Source organism: Helicoverpa zea, chromosome 4, assembly GCF_022581195.2.
Source record: "Helicoverpa zea isolate HzStark_Cry1AcR chromosome 4, ilHelZeax1.1, whole genome shotgun sequence".
Lineage (NCBI taxonomy): Eukaryota > Metazoa > Arthropoda > Insecta > Lepidoptera > Noctuidae > Helicoverpa > Helicoverpa zea.
Genome location: NC_061455.1, coordinates 7098710 through 7116378, shown reverse-complemented (window position 1 = coordinate 7116378; position 17669 = coordinate 7098710). Strand labels below are relative to the sequence as shown.

At 36.3% G+C, this 17669-nt stretch overlaps 2 protein-coding genes across 3 annotated transcripts; both read left to right on the top strand.

Moving 5' to 3' along the window:
- The first annotated feature begins 313 nt into the window (after positions 1-313).
- On the top strand, positions 314-2172 carry LOC124629826 (trypsin, alkaline B-like). Its single transcript, XM_047163403.1, has 4 exons — positions 314-391; positions 733-901; positions 1221-1476; positions 1781-2172. The coding sequence occupies exons 1-4, from the start codon at positions 349-351 to the stop codon at positions 2099-2101; spliced, it is 789 nt and encodes a 262-aa protein (XP_047019359.1). The 5' UTR covers positions 314-348; the 3' UTR covers positions 2102-2172.
- Positions 2173-6575: 4403 nt separating this feature from the next.
- LOC124630096 (PR domain zinc finger protein 10-like) lies at positions 6576-17618 on the top strand. 2 transcript variants are annotated; one of them, XM_047163823.1, is made up of 17 exons: positions 6576-6733; positions 9502-9623; positions 9699-9780; positions 9892-10137; positions 12705-12836; positions 12968-13102; positions 13374-13568; positions 13727-13821; positions 14191-14261; positions 14343-14390; positions 14472-14760; positions 14835-14923; positions 15057-15168; positions 15627-15743; positions 16026-16185; positions 16648-16784; positions 17429-17618. In XM_047163823.1, the coding sequence occupies exons 1-17, from the start codon at positions 6697-6699 to the stop codon at positions 17465-17467; spliced, it is 2106 nt and encodes a 701-aa protein (XP_047019779.1). In that variant the 5' UTR covers positions 6576-6696; the 3' UTR covers positions 17468-17618. The 2 variants fall into 2 exon arrangements, with proteins under 2 accessions (XP_047019779.1, XP_047019780.1); XM_047163824.1 differs by lacking the exon at positions 6576-6733 and adding an exon at positions 9101-9411.
- The last annotated feature ends 51 nt before the right edge of the window (positions 17619-17669 follow it).

Below are 17669 nucleotides of genomic sequence, written 5' to 3'. Positions count from 1 at the left end.
GTAAAAAATCTTTTATAGAGTAGAAAGGATTTTCATGGTCAATAGCCATTTGCGTAATGATTTTAAAACTGTTAATTGTTAACCTCCCGAATTTGGACAGGATCTTCATTATTTTAAAAATGCATAGGTATGTCTGTTGGTAAACAACTAAGCAGTTCTAATTTAGTTAGAAATGTAGTTTCAAAATTAAAGTTATCTCCCAACGGATATCTGGACGAATGTTTGGGTTTTCCTTGAATGATAAATAGGTAATTAGCTATCTGATGATGACGATGACATATCCGATATAAATAGGGGGCATCAGTCTTCCTCCAGTTACAGTACGCACCCGTAACTTGAAGTTCAACCATGCGGTTCATCATCTTCTTAGGTCTTCTTGCCACCAGCTTCGGTAAGAATCATTATAAATTCTTTCATCCTGAATTGAAACGAATATGAAATGAAAATCGCAAGTGCGAGTGTGACTGGCGCGTAAGGTGTCCACTAACTACAAAACGGCAAAAAATCACGTTTGTTGAGTGGAAGACTCTAAATTATTCTGGTATCCAGTACATTTTGTTGTAGACTTTGTTCTTACAGTGAAAGAGTGACTGTGGAAGCCGAACCCAACATAGTATGGGCAAAGGCTGGGTACCTAGATGATAAACTGGACGAAGACACCAGGACACCAGGACTTGGAACTGGGACGACTGAGAATTTATTTTCTTAACCTTGTGGTTTTTTCTTTTGCAGCGGTACCGCGGAGCATAAGCCGCATAGTCGGTGGCAAGGATACTGACATATCGGTCTATCCCTTCATGTCAAACATGCAATTCTTAGAGGGAGGATTGTGGTGGAGGATGAATTGCGGTGGCTCACTCCTCACCAGGACCTCCGTGCTTTCCGCTGCACACTGTTTCTAGTAAGTAGCTGTACAATATACTTATAGTCTACTACTACTAGTACTATAGTCCTGCCGGGGCTGCGAGATTGTTCGAAAGAGTTGCCGCGCCACTCTCTCAGAAATGATTGCAGTAAGACAAGCTACTTTATATCGCATGCGTTAAAATAAGACGGGTCAGTCAATATGGGTTCGTCCAAGCATATTTCGAAGCCTCTTTGAAGCACCTGTCATGAAAAACCTAGTTAGGAACAAAGTTGTTGATTTAGATCAAGGGCAATTAATAAATAATCAATTCAGGAAAAGGTAGTTAGCTTGATCGATAACCTTTCTGTTTTAGCGGAGATCATGTCTGGCAATGGCGTGTAGTCCTTGGCAGCTCGATGGCACACAGCGGTGGAACCGTGCACACAATCAACCGCATTGTTCTGCACCCGCAGTACGACCATAGTGTTTTCAACTTTGACGTGGCCATCGTACACCTGAACAGCCCAGCCTCGTACTCCGACACCGTGCAGCCCGGTAGCATCGCTGGATCTAACTACCACGTCGCCGACGGTACCTCGGTCACTCATGTAGGATGGGGCAGACTTTGGGTAAGTTGTGAACTCTGGGCTAAAATTCCTTTTCAGATATTATAATGATCAACTGGGTCTTACCTACCTACTTGTCTTACCTGATTGGTGGCGGTCTTATGAAGTGTAGTATGTTTTAGATTAGGTAGGTACTACTTAATAATGTAAACAGACTCTGTTACCATTATAATCGTTTTTGGGTGCAAGCACAAAACGTAGAATTATATTATTTCAATAATTGTAGGTCTATTTTATCGGCTTAGGTATGATACCTTCTCACAGCAATCTTCAAGTTTTTCTGAGCATGCATTATTAAAATTTTCAGTACATGGGACCAACAAGCGAGCGACTTCAACATGTTGACATCAACGTCATCAATCATAAACTGTGTGCTGAGCGTTACGCTTACCTGAAGACGCAGCCACGGTACGAACTCTGGCCCGACGTTACCGACAACATGATGTGCGCTGGTATCTTGAACATCGGCGGCAAGGATGCTTGTGGAGGCGACTCCGGTGGACCCCTCCTCCACAACAACGTAATCGTCGGAGTAACCTCGTGGGGCTTCCAATGCGCTGATCCTTTCTACCCTGGTGTCAGCGCTCGAGTGTCATATTTCACCGACTGGATTATTGCAAATGCTTAGTTGCATTACGGACTAATACGGACCTTATTACTGTACCTGACATTTCTTTTTAATAAACTATTATGGTTTAATATGTCTTTGACTGCGGAAATTCCTTCTTCTTTAATGTTAGTACTTAAATGCTTAATTTTCTATTATTATGCCCACTAGGTACCTACATATTTGACCTAATAACACTACAATATTGTAACAGGTTAATTATTTTGTTCTATCTCATATGGTTCAGCCAGTTTTGCGAAGAAAACAGGCGGACAATAGTTATTTGATAAACAAGAGGGAAAGTTGCTTTTTACAATCAATTTTGATGACCGATCAAGGATGACCGATCGCGGGCTCAATTTTGATGACCGAGCAAGCGAAGGATTCTAAAATTGAAACACGAGCGTAGCGAGTGTTTCAACAATTAGAATCCTGAGCGATAGCGAGGGAATCAAAAGAGCACAAGATGAAAAATCTTTGCACTCGAATGCAACACGTAACTTTTCATCCCACCTCATCGAGGAAATTTCTAAACTCAAAAAAAGAAAATGGCACGCACGTCACACATGGTACCTAAATTAAAAAGATGTACCTATTAAAATTTATTTATACAAAAACTCAGTTTAAAAATGTAATGAGGTTTAAAATCGACCTTAAAACAATAAAAAATAATAATTTCATCCCACTTCACCGAGGAAATTATTAAATGCAAAAAAACAAAATGGCGCGCACATATTGTGTATCAAATTAAAAAGAAGTGCCTACCAAATAAAGTTCATTTATTTGAAAACTCTGTTTAAAAATGAAACGAGGTTAAAAACCTATGTAAAAACAATAATAAAAAATACTTAATTAATTGAATAATTATTTTAAACAGTATTTTATTTGTTTAATATGTATTTGTTCGAAAAGTGTTATGAAGATTGTCACAATGGAGTACCTATTGCACACGATGTTCTAAATTCAAATCACTTGCCGCTCTAGAGGATAAAAACGGCTTTTGCGCTCAGATATCACAGGGTAAAACTACTCTTTCTGAGATGGTGGAATGAAAAATAATTAACTAAATATTAGAAGGGGCGCCTAAAAATTATAAGACCAGGTGATTCACCAATTCTTCATAAATCACTGAATATACTGATTAAAGCAAAAAAAAAATGTCTTAGTCACGTCATTGTTGTAAAAATAATAGCAAAGATTAAAACTTTATGATTAATTACAGGTACCTAACACTGACACTGTATTTTCCTATCTAAACATTCATATTGAATGAAATTAATATGGATTTTCCCAGATAGATTATTATCTGTATTACTTAGTTAGTAGCCGATTTCCCGCGGTTACTCCTGGCGTGCCGTAGGAAGTACATACTGCACGTACCGGGATAAAATATAACCCTCGTTACTCGCATATAAGTAACGTAGCTTAATAATAGGCATGATGACAAATTTTTAAATTCCTTTGTATGATGTAGGTATACGTCTATTTTATATGAAAAATTATTAATTTTAAGAAAATGCGAAGTTTTTTTATCAAATAATTGCATTTTTCTCTGTCCACTTTGAATCCGACGCGAAAACGCTTGTCAGTGTCATGTCGTCAATTGTGACGAACGACTGAAATTACAAGACGCAAGTAAACAACGCTCGTGCAATAATTAAGTTTTTTGTGTTATTAAATATGAATTCGAAAGGGCATAGGTCTTGTGGGGTCCCCCAGTGTAAGAACATATCCAAAACAACTCCTGATAAGTTATTTGTGTACGTTCCTCACAATTAAAAAATACGAAACAAGTGGCTTAAACTTGCAAGGCGAGATTCAAAAGCAATATTGCCCAGGGTACAACTTTATTTTTGTGAAGATCACTTTGATGTAAGTTATTACATAGTTCTCTAGATTCTAGCATAGTTTATAATGTGAATAACTATTTCGAGGTTAGGTTTCATCTCATTGTTTTTTAATTAAACTAGTATACTTACATGGAAGTTTTAACATTTCTATATTCAGTTGAACAAAAATCTTTATTTGATGCCAAAAACTTTCCCAGCATTATGATATCAATTCTAGGCAAATTAGCGCTGTTTGCCTTGATAAATCCGGGCTCCATAACTCGTGTTATAAACAATTAATTAATTAAAAACAAAGATCGCAGTGGAAGTTCACAATAACGAAATGTGACGTTCGCGCGCTTTCGCGCGAGTTGTTTTGAGAGATGACGTCACGAGCTCCGATTGGTGTTCAAGATATCATGGCGGATTGCCTTATTTCGTAATTTTATTTTATAAAAATACATATTAATCACATTATTAATAAAGAAAACAATGCGCGTTTTATATTCCAAGCTTCAAGTTTAATTTAATAAATATATTATTTTAATGATTTTTGATTACTGTCATCATGCCTATTGTGAAAGAATTTAAGAAATCGGTATAGTACCTACATAGTTTTTGAGTTTATCCATTAAGAAAATATGTACAAATTCCTCTTAATTTTTTTTAAATATAAACATAATATGTATGTCTGTATTAGTTATCAATAAAATACATCAGTAGTAAAAGTAGATACCTAGCTAATGTTTATTTAGCGGCAGCACCTTTGAATCATTAGCTAGAGACACCTTTGGCTTCCCTCGCGACTTTACATCCTATTACTTTTTCAGCCTTAAAACTTTCGCGCTTTATCGCGCTCGCTTCGCTTGCGCTGTTTTGCGATTACTTTTCTCTTTTTGCATCGCACCATGCGCACTAAAATCTTCATCAAAATCTGTTCAGTTCATCGGTGCAATCTAATTTATTTATTCACAATATATTTACATTAATTGAAAATAAAATAAAATAAACTTATATATATATATATACAACTTAAAACTAATACAGTGCATCAAAAAATTGCTCCTCATCGCTGTCACTGGGTAATGTACCCAAAAGACTGGCAGCATTGCCACGTTGGATGGCAATGCTCAACCTCTGTGCGAAATAAAAGCCAGCCTTTGGTTCATCGGTTACGTAATGATGACAATTGTTAACCTGAAAACCAGACCCTACAACCTTTTGAGGGCTGGATGCACCTCAACCTTTGACCTCTACATAATACCTAAACTCGGGGGCGGCAAAATTACTCCTACCCCGGGCGGCAGATAGCCACCCACGCTACGCCACTGGAGCAACTACAAATTTAAGACAAGGATTGAAAGTGAATGATTAATGAGAGAAACCCTGTTATTCCCAGATTTATATCTGTAACAGTTATCAATAAAGTACTAAATATTTTAATAAAATAGATAATGTTGATTAAATCACAGATTATTCATTTCTAACATAAATATTATTGTAAAACCCCAGATACTGATTAGGAGGTTTTACCAGCACCTATGTAGGTAGGTAGGTACCTACTTACTTTTTACCTACTGATGTTCGGACTTTTGTATGTCTGTATACATACATAGGTACCTACATAATATGTTTAGTTAGCTTATAGAAATAATTTACATTAAAAACCTTTCAAGAAGTGACAGATTTTTACTTTACAGTACAATAGGTACAATAGTAGGTAGGTGGTACCGTCAATCACACTTCAGCACAACATATTATCTAATCACAGTAAGTAGGTACTTATAGATATCAATTCGTCAGTTAATTTGCACATAATTCCATGCAGCGAGCAGCTTGTGCTCATTGGCATTGTCAAGTTAACTACTTATTACATTAAGCCATTATACAATTTTAATAAATAAAACCATTGAAAGGCGGCTCATTTTGTGAGCAATCATGGATAACAGACGATGTGAAGCTTGCGGTACCACGGAGGTCTGGCATACAAGAAACAAGAAGTTGAAGTTGCTTTATTTCAAGTTTCCTCCGGATCAAGTGTGAGTAATTGTCAATTCATTTTGATTCTTAGGTTGTTACGTAGGTATCCAAGAACCTCTCCCTCAGACACCTTTCTCTTCATTTATCGACCTACGTAGGTACAGCTAATATGATGATGAGTAGATAGGTGTGAAAATGCATAATTTAATAATTAAGTAGCCCTTTGCTTTGATTTTTCCAGCTGCCGAGACTGGTTAAGAGTAGTTGGAAATGAGGAACCAGGGGCCCGATTCTCCTAAGTTAATAATGTCAAAATCGAATAGAAATCGAGTCGCAATATGATCGCAATAGCAGTTTTAACCATATCGGGCATTCTGCTACTAATAAAAGACCAATCGTATTCGATTGACATTTGATTGGTGTGCGATTGGTCTGCTATTTTGGTAATTTTGGTCTATACGGTAGTTTGCTGTACCTACAATCATTTTGCAATCGTAAATCATTTGCAGACAAAATGATTCATTATTGAATGACAGAAAAGGATAAAAACGTTTAGTTCAAAGAAAAAATAGCGGAATGCCACATACGCTTCAATCGTAATCGAGTCGGGATCGGATCTCAGTCGAATCGAGTCGAACGTCAATCGAATGTTGCTTAAGTAAAATTAGGAGAATCGGGCCCTAGTACATCTACCAACGATAAAGCTACAAAGGGAAAAATATGTCTGCGAAAACCACTTTGCAGACAAAGATTTCAACAAAAAAGGCAATCTTCTGAAAAGACATGCAATACCAACTTTAAATTTAAATGCGTCGCCCCTCACATCATCATTCGGAGGCAAAAGGTAAGAGAAAACCACACGCAGAAAACCACATCAAATTCGATTCAGCCTAACGAGAGATAATCGCCCATAAACGTCCGTACATGCCGGGCAAACTGAGAAACTCCTTTTTTTGAAGTCGCTTAAAAATACTGTCTGTTTCCCGCGGTTTTGAACCGGGGGACCTTTTTTCTGACACCCGGACTATGTTACTCGGAAATAGTCTACCTTTGAAACAGTGGATTTGAATATTCAAAATCTGTTTCAATTTTTGTTCCACGTTTTAGCTGAACAAACTGAACAAAATGAAAATATCTAAGAAGAAAAGACAAAACTTTTAAGTATTCAATTAAGTATGTAAATAAGTAATCAGGTAAAAATAATAAAATATTTTTGTGTTTTATTTTACACTTTACTTACTCAAAATTAGTATTCGCCAAATTTTTATCGCGCAAACCGTAATTTGGTCTACCTAAGTAGGTAACAATGACTGCCCAGTTTAATCCAAAATTAATTCTGCAGTTTTTGCGTGAGCGTATTGAACATATGTATTTACGTACCCACGCATAGCCATATACATTCTTACAAATATCCGCGTTTATAATGTTAGTACTCAGTGTTAGGAATGGATAATAAAGTGTTTATCACTTTAGATTTAGAACATATCTATACCAGCCTCGACATCGACAACCAGCTCTTTAGCGACTAGTTTATTGATTTTTAAACTAAAATACACACATCAAAAGTGTCTAGGGATCAAGCATTTTTATGCGGATTTCTTGAGATTGAGATGTGGCTTTGTAATAAATTTATGATTTTATAAATTTATATGGATCCTTTTTGGTGCATTTCATAATTTGAATCAGGAACTGTGAATCAAATTCGAGTAAAAGATGAAAATCAGCTGTCAATATTTTCCCTATAAACACATACAACGCATTGAAGACATTATTAGTGCTACTGTTTCCCTACTACTGATTAAAACCAACGTTATTATGGAGCGGCGACGTCATTTAAGCAGGGAAGAAATGCTCAGAGCCGTGGGAATGATAGAAGCTGGTTCCCGGCAACGTACTGTGGCTTTAGCTCTGAATACAAGTCAGAGTGTTATCAGTCGACTTTGGACACGTTACCGAAGCACTGGTACCGTAGCTGAGCGCCATGGAGGACGGTATCGCTGCACCACACGGAGACAAGACCGATACATTCAAATCTTAACTCGAAGAGCTCCAACAATAACCGCCATGATGTTAGCCGTGAGGCTTCATCACTCTTCAGGGAACTTAATTAGCGACCAAACAGTCAGAAACCGCTTGCATGAAGTGAACCTTCATTCCCGAAGACCGCTACGGGTACCACCTATAGCAATGCACAATCGTAGGATTCGATATCAATGGGCTCTTGAACACAGAAATTGGGCAGAAGAACAATGGCGTTTCGTGTGCTTTTCTGATGAGTCTCGTTTTGGTATGAGACCGGATACAAGACGTATACGACACTGGAGAACCCCTGGACGCCAACAGCGATTAAAATCCTGCCAGGAAGTCCATCCTTATAGTGGTGGAACCATCATGGTATGGGCGGGTATTTGGATCGGCGGAAGAACTGAGTTGATTTGGATCAGAAGCAACCTCAACGCTCAAATTTATGCTGAGACGATTGTATCAGACGTCATCGTTCCTCTACAAGTGCAAATCGGTCCCTTATTTCAGTTAATGCATGATAATGCACGACCGCACACCGCAAGAGTTGTAAGACAGACTCTCGCGGCAGCTAACATCAATGTCCTGCCCTGGCCTGCTCAGTCGCCAGACTTGAACCCGATTGAGCATGCATGGGATATGCTACAGAGAAGAGCTCTGCCGAATATGGAGGGTATCCAGTCGCAAGAAGACCTTTTTTTGTTGTTGCAACGAACATGGGCGGCCATTCCACATCGTGATTTGGATGAACTCATTTTGAGTATGCCAAACCGATGTTCTTGTGTTGTTAGTGTTCGCGGTAGAAACACGGATTATTAATTGTTTAAGTTACCCAATAAACTTTTAAAGAAAACTGTTATTTCAGTCTTTTTTTTCGAACTTTTGTGTTAGTGTTTCAAATGTCAAAAATCCCTTTATTAGGAAAATGGCAAATTTCTTTATTAGTGCAAAGGTGACTTGGTTTATCGTTACTGTGACAAACGAAAACACTTTATTTGATGAATCCTTAAAGAAAATTTTAATTAATATCAATCAGGAGAAAAGTTATTGCAAAAATATATGTTGATCCCTAGACACTTTTGATGTGTGTAGTAGTTTGTGCATAGAACAAACCGCTACAAAATTCTTGTGATGTGTGTAAATATGTGACAGTGACATTTGTGACAGTTGTGACAAAAGTATTTAGAACTGGCCGTCTTTTGCTGTTTTTTCTGGCCGGCTTTAAAATATAATTTAGTTTTAATTAAACAAATTCATTTGTTTTAAGAAACAAACCAGGTTTTATTAGGAGGAGTGTTTGAGCTTCAATTTAAGTTATGTTATATTAGTCTATGCTTCAATTAGCTGATGATATTGTATTGAAACCACTGATATTTACCTCAATGATTGAAACTGAATTCTAATGATTGTAAACAAATAAGTACCAGTCATTTAAAAACAACAACTCGATTCAAAGTTAAATGAACATATGTCTAATATTGAAGTAATTTCTATATTCCAGTAAGTAATTGGTAACAAATATATATCAGTAGTAATAAATGTTCATTAATTATTTGTGAAATAAAATGAACGTATTTTTTATGATTTCAGAAATGAACCGTGCCGATTCTCATATACCCAGCGCCCCGACACATCTGTACTTGCTCCAAATGGATCCCAGCATAAATTTAAGTTCAAATGAACAAGGACTGCCACTACACATATTGGACAATGTAATTAAAAATTTCAAATAGTTTATCCTCAGTATATTTGTTACAGATTGAATTAATAATACATTGATGTTTCAGAGCTTAGATTTTGGGCACAAGCAATACTTATTGCCGCTGCCAAACAAACAAAAGGAGGGACAAGATCTACAAGTTCTCGTTGGTAAATATTTTTTTTATTGTTTTGTAGTAAATTTTATAATGAAATAAGCATTTTAAAACATATGTAGTATAGTACATATGTGTATGTAGACAAACAAATTATATTTGGCAGACTCCAGTCAGGGACCAGCTAAAATTATGGGGTTAATAGTTGATAACAAATATCAGGATACACAAAATCTACTCGCTGGCTCCACTTTTCAACTTCAATCAACTATAGAGTGCAATAACTTGGAACAAATATCAACTAACAAAGGGAATAGTAATTTAAATACACAAACAAATCTTCAAGTTGAAGATTTAAATGGAAGTAATACAGAATGTGAGCTAAATAACACATCGGCAATCAAAAACTTTGGTGAGTTTTTATTTTATCTGTATATTCAGTATATTTAAAATAAATTATTTATTTATTGAATAAAAAATTTTAAAAGTAAAAGGAAAATCTTTGCTCCGCTGAATTCTCCCTGAGGAATAATTATGATGTATTATAAAGTGTAATCATCATATACAGAACCTTTTCCCAACCTTTTTAGGGTTCCGTACCTCAAAAGGAAAAAACGGAACCCTTATAGGATCACTTTGTTGTCCGTCTGTCTGTCTGTCTGTCAAGACCCTTTATCTCAAGAACACGTGGACGTATCAAGCTGAAATTTACATGAAATACTCAGGTCTATTGTCCCTTTAAGTGTGAAAATATCAAACTTCTAAGCCAAGCCAATCAAAAGATACAGCCGATTATGTCAATATTTTCAACAAATTTTCGACACTCGCAAAGGAATCAAAACCTACAGGATACTTCCTGTAAACTCAGAGTCTTGAAATTTGGCATGAAGCATTGTCATATAATGCAAATATAGGAAAAATTTCGAAAATCTCATTTTTTTAGTTATATAATATAAAAAAAAATATTTTAATAAAATGAAACTTACTACCTTATTTCTCACGAACGAATAAAGGTATCAAATTGAAATTTACACCAAATACCTAAGTCTATTGCCCCTTTAAGCAGTGAAAAAATCAAAATTCTAAGTTACGCGATCAAAAGATACAGCAGTTATACTGACACCTTAGACGAATTTCCGTCACACGCTAGGGAATCAAAACCTACAAGGAACTTCCCGTGAACTCAGAATCAGAGGTATGGCATTAGTCGCATCAATGTGAACCATGGAAATCTAGAGAAAATCAGGTGTAAACATCAAATATTTTCCTCATTTCAATGGGGAATTTAAACGACCAAGTTTGACGGATTTGAGAAATCATTTCTTTGTAGTGAAAGAGTATACTGGCCGTTTATTTCCATTGTCATCAGGTCAGGATCTGATGATGGAAATCCTGAGAAATCGAGGGCAACTATCAGAAATTGTAGGCATGCATAGGATTAAAACTTGATTCTCAGATGTATGTCTGGTGATACTATCAAACAGTGAAGGTTTAGAGCTTACCTGATGATGGAGACGTGAGAAAGTCGAGAGAACTCTTCAACGGTACGTTTTAGTTACGTCGTGTCTGGGCTTATATTATTCTTATTGACGAGAACTTTTCACAAAAGTTAAAAATAAAAACTATTTACAACAAAAAAAAAACAACAAGAAAACTGTTTATATGCATCGGTCTAGATCTCGGTGGTTAAATAAATATAGATGCATCCTCTAGACACCGACTTCTAGACCGATGCACCTAACATCTTTTTAATTTCTTTCTTGCTTTTGTTTTCTTGTTGCTTTTTTATATGTTTGAAGTTGGATTTGTTTGTAAAATGCTACAAAATAAAATAAAGCCGACTTTATAAAACAAAGAAAGGGAATTACACTTTTGTCAAGACTCTAGAAACGTAAAGCCAGCAGCCCCGAATCCTACTCTCTAGCAGTCGTTGTTACAATTCGACAGTTACAAGTCGTCAGGCCGTTTCGAAAAAAACCTGGATCTGGGGCTTGTTAGGTGATTAATCCCTCAAAAATAAAAGATCCCATTAGTAGTGAATTCTCATCACCTATAATAAAATAAGCTCCAACACAAGGTTACGTTATAAATTGTAAAGGAGTTCCCATAACTATATCTAATCTTTGCTATCGATCCCACAATGGCAGTCAAACCTATTTATGTGGAAAGTCTTCGCCAATACGAATAAAATAAGCCCAAACACGTGGTAGTTGCAACATACCGTTCAGGAGTTCCCTCGACTCTCTGGAGTCTCCATAATCAAATCAGCTCCAAACCTTCACTGTTTACCAGTACCCTCAAAAATACACTCGCATGTCTGGTTTTGACTTGATGCGTGCCTACAATATTCAAGAGTTGCCCTCGATTTCTCAGGGTTTCCAGATCCTCACCAGATCCTGGTCATCCGAATTGGCATCTTCCTTCTTTATGAAAAGTCTTTAACAATAAAAACTAGAATTGCAACCTGTACAATCCTCTGAAACTGCTTGTCTTTTATATTTTTCAAACGATCCTGGACATTCGTCTCCATGGAATTTTAATAAAATATTTATATTCAAAGAAACGTCATACCATTCACGATTAAAACTACTTTGATTCATGTCCGCCACTTTTTACAAAGCGGGTCAGATATGCCCCATGACCTTTAAGACATAATTAGTTATTTTCAATCAGATTTCTGAATGATGACTATAAAATGTTGTATATAAATAACTTCAATAAAATAACTTTTACAAGGTACTGGCCTACTATTTTAGTTACATTATAAAATAAAAAATATTAACTATTTTGACTCTCACGAAATTACCATAACTATGATTGTTCTAAACTGAACGGTTGGCGCGAGACTCACTTTTTATCTATACAGGATTTGTACGGAACCCTCGGTGCACGAGTCCGACTCGCACTTGGCCGGTTTTTTTTTTATCATTATGTAATGGGTCCTTCTACAAAACACATTTTTTTTACATAAACTTCCAGTTCACATATCTGACCGAGTCATTCCCCCACGAGCCTTGGCTGTTTTGCCACCAGTACTTCAATTACAGCGGCGCCATATCATTTCAACCCGACGTAGTTTACCAGCACGCGCGCGATTCGGTCCTGTACAAGGTAATCTACCTCCATCACTGGATACTACTTCTCGCTAATAAAAGTAGCATATCCTCTTGTATAAGATATACTGTAAAATTGGTTCAGCAGTTTTGTAGGATGACTGTATGTTATAATAACTTATTTTTCAGGAATAAGATGCAAAATATCATACTCAGAAGCTGTTGACTTAGTATTGAATGCAACATCAAATAAGAAGCCACTATTTCTAGTCAAAGACAAGAATGATACGGATGTGATCACACATATTGATACTTACGATAAAGGTAATCTGATATTACTATATTGTGAAATGCAAAAATAATATAATACCTACATGACAACAAATAGTTAGATGGAACTAGTGTAGTATACCCACAAGGTAAAATATTGTCTATGTTTCACAGGAATATTGTAGCTTCCCAACAGTGAAATATTTAAAAACAAGCAAAAAAATATTACCTCTTTATTAAATTAGTATACATAAAGGTAGTTATTTATATGTATGAAGCCATTTTCACCACAATTTTCTACACATTTCCACTATTTTTTTTTCAGATAAATCAAATTGGATTGGATTGTTACCCCTCGGCGATGAGAGCACTGCAAATGTCTGGCTGTATGAAGAAAACTATGAATTGTACGGAATCACTACAGAAATACTACCAGCTAGAAAGCCATTAATGCTTGGTTACAGTAAACATTATGCTGATTCCTATGGTCTAATAGGACCTACTAAAGATATTGACAAAGGTAACTGTCTAAATAAGTAGATTTTAGATAAATGTAGTACATTTATCTAAAATCTAAAAAAATGGTTCCTTGGAGGATCATTAATTTTTTTGAGTAAGAAACTTGCCTATCAACCATGACATTATTTGAGAATATTAACTTGTCTTTAAAATTTACAGAACCTGTGATGCAAAAGTCATGGTGGTGCCATGAATGTCAACACACAATCCCGTCTTCCAAACAACTGCAGAATCATACGGATTTATATCATAAGGTATTTATTTATGACCAGTTTCTGTCAGCGGTTTCACCCGCATCCCGTAGGAACCACGGCACGAACCCGGATAAAAAGTAGCCTATAGCCTTCCTCGATAAATGAGCTATCTAACACTGAAAGAATTTTTCAAGTCGGTCCAGTAGTTCTTGAGATTAGCGCGTTCAAACAAACAAACAAACAAACTCTTCAGCTTTATAATATTAGTATTGATATAACTTCATATTGAAATTATTTTGGAATATTGGAAATTCTGTACCCTGGTACAAAAGTCACAACGGATAATTAGACTTTTTGAGAATCAATTGGGATAATGAGTTTTTTTTTTACATTAGATATCATAATAAATCACATTTTTCTTTGATGAAGGAGGGCAATATAATCTCCAGACGGCGCTATCGTTGCCGTCAATGCTCAAAGACATTTTCCAGAATATTTTCGTAAGTACTTTTGCAATCAAAACGAATGTACCTTGTTTCATTTAACAGAAAAAAAATTACATTGTAATTTTACTTCAACAGATTAAGGCGACACACTGCTCTAAATTGTCCTGTCAAATCGGAAAAAGGGTAAATACTAAGCTTAAAATTCTGTATAAATTAAATGATATCTTCTTCAAGCTTTCAATAATAAATATAACTTGTTTTCAGAAACAAAGCAATACAAACAGAAGCTGATATCGAAGTGTCACAAATTAACGTGAATGACTCGATATGTTCCGAAGACAACAGAATACCCTCAGACGAAAGCTTTCAGAATTATTCAAACGGTCTAGACTTTTCCACGAATCTCTTCGATACGGATCGCATACCTAGTCTTGATATTTCAGGAAGTAGATGTGATAATGATTTTAATCCTTACACTCTAGGATATAAAGACGAAAATGGACTAACCAATTATTTAGATTTTTCATGTAGGATAGAAAATAATTCTAAAGAGGTATGTTGTATTTCTATAATTTTGTTTTTTTTTTTACTTGAGGTTTTCGTTTTTAACACTAATTGTACTTTCAGAAACTATCGAGTCCTGAAAAACCCGCTCTGACTTCTTGTCCGTATTGCAGTCAATCCATAGTAACATCGAAAAGGCGTCAACACATGAGGTAAACTATTTATTTTATATAAGTAATACGCATAACAAATTTTTGGAACTAACATAGAGTTAATTACCTACATTAGTTAGTTACCTATAAATGGAACGAGTGCATTTTTTATTTTTTTCGTATGTTTTTGCAGTAAATGTCCCGCCCGCGTATTAAAATGTGAATGCAAAAAAGTCTTCACAAGCCGCAAACTCTTTACGGAACATATATGGGCCCAACATTCGAACGCAAATGCTGAAAGAAACGTAAGTTTCATTTGTATTCGCAAAAATATTCTATCTACTGTAACGATGGATGGATTGTGTGAAAGTAGATATGGTAAGAAAGAATGTTACTTGTGAGATGACGGGAGATAGAGGAGTATGGAAGAAGAAAACATGCTGCGCCGACCCCAAATGAAATTGGGATAAGGGCAGGAGGATGATGATGATGATGATTCTATCTACTGTAAGCGCCAAATAACTTTGCCTTTCTGAAGTTTGTCGCCGCAAGCATGAATTGCGTAGTAACGTTTTTATGACCGTGTAGACGCAGTAGCTAACTTTAGACCAGCACACACACACTTCTACACAAGATCTGTGCCAACAAATGGGCATAGAGTTAAATGGCTAACTTCAGATTTGCAGAAATTTGTGGTGCATATACTGGGTGCCTATACAATTATTAATTAAAGTTCTTTAAAATACCTATCTGTCACTTTCAGGACACTGATAGTAAGAATCCGGCTGAAGATATAGATCAAGACAGTAAAGCAGATGTTAAGTCACAGGATCCAGAGCCATCAAAATATAAATGTGAAGACTGCCAACATTCTTTCAAGGTTAGAATATTAAAAAAACATATGTTGTGCTTTCCTATCGTTATCTATTTCTATCATTTTAATTTTATGAAAAAACGCTCATTATGTGCCATTTTCTCTTTAATGATAGGCATGCGCTTGTCCACCTCCTCACCTTATTGAAAAAGCAATGTTTTAAATCGAAGTTCCCAGGCTGTAACTGTCAGGATTCCGTTTGGCTGGGAATATTAATCCTTACTATTCGCAATTTTAATGAGTTATTTACACCTACCACACCATTATTAATATTTTTTTCAATGTCAGCGTCGAGGCATGCTAGTGAACCATCTATGGCGAGTTCACAACATGGTGTCAGCGAAAGTTCCGCTAGAGCGGAGTGTACGAACCTACCCGTGCGGAAACTGTCCCAAGATATACAGGACGGCGGCCAAGCGCGACCGACATGTGCAACAACACCATCCAGGTAGGCATGGCAGCAATTTCATTAGGTATATTGTGACGTCACACTTCTTTTTTAGTTTCATGTGCTACTCCTATGTACTTGTTTATCCTTTATGTACTCTTCCTATGTAACTGCCTTATATTCTCCCTCATAAAGAACAACATAACTAGCAGAGATGTCATAACGTAAAATCTCTTAAGAAAATAGCACGCCAAATTACCTACGGGTGTTCGGGAGACGAGGAACGTCACCATCTCCACCCTCACACGCCTTCTTTGGAAGAAAAAAAATTGTCAAATATTATTAACATTCAACCATAACGAATGAATGGGCACATCCACAGCTCACAACCTTTCAAATCCGCCCCTGTTGCTGGTAGAAAAATATCCCTATCATTACAGGCCAAAACCTAAACCACATTTTTTAAATTATTTACTTGACTTAACAACACCAGTATTTCATATCATGATCCACAATGTTCAGGCGCCGCGAAGGTCCGCGGTCAGGCTTTAGAGAGCGGTACCCGCGTGTGCGAGCCCGCCATGTGTTCAGCGTGTCCGCGCCAGTACGCCACGCGAGCCAAGCTGCTGCAGCATCAGAGGGCGCAGCATCCTTACATGGTAAATTATTAATTACAAGTTTGAAATAACTTGATGAGGTCGAAGTCAACCGATTACTTGTGCAGTAGGTATTTTTCTTTTTCTTAAATCTACTCAGCACTGAGTTTAACTTAATGCCCGCCTTCCACTGTGTAAGTGAAATGAGCGAAAAATAGTTGACCGGAACGGAATTTCAAATGATAAATAGTTTTTGCCTTCCACTAAGAATGACTGACCTACTGATTTCCTAAGTACTGTACAACTTGCTAACCGCCGTACTGGCATCTGTGCCTATTGAGAGCAATTTAGAGATCCACATCTGGTCCTTAAAGGTCCAGATGCCAGCGGATATATTTGATCCCAGATCAGAAATGATCAGTGTAGTTGTAACTCCGCTTTGCATTTAAAAAAGCAATGCATCGAAGCATTAGTTGAGTAACCAGGTGCTTAAGTAGCACTTTCAGGTATGATTCCCATTTGATTATGGTTACCCTTTTTAGCTCCTATATGTTCTTCCAGAATTTATACTTACGGTAGAAAAACTTATGAGGCCACGGGTCCAATCCTTAGGTGTCCTGTTTCGTAATTGAGGAAAAAAACCTATCAAAATGGCTTTTTACAAGTTCAAAAAAATATTATTTTTAACTAGTTTTATCTATTTCTAGGTACCCCCTTCAAATAGAAATTCTACAAAAACAAAATGAACGAAGAAGGTAGGTAAGTTGATCAGCAATTATAACGTACATTCCAGTTTAGATCTGATAATTTAGTCATTTGTAGTCTTTCTTAATATTGTAAACGTTAAGCTATTTTACAACTCGACTGGTTTATAAATAATAAATAATTTGCTCTCATTATGATGTTTTTATTCAACCTTCATTACTACGTACGTTTCTACCTATACAT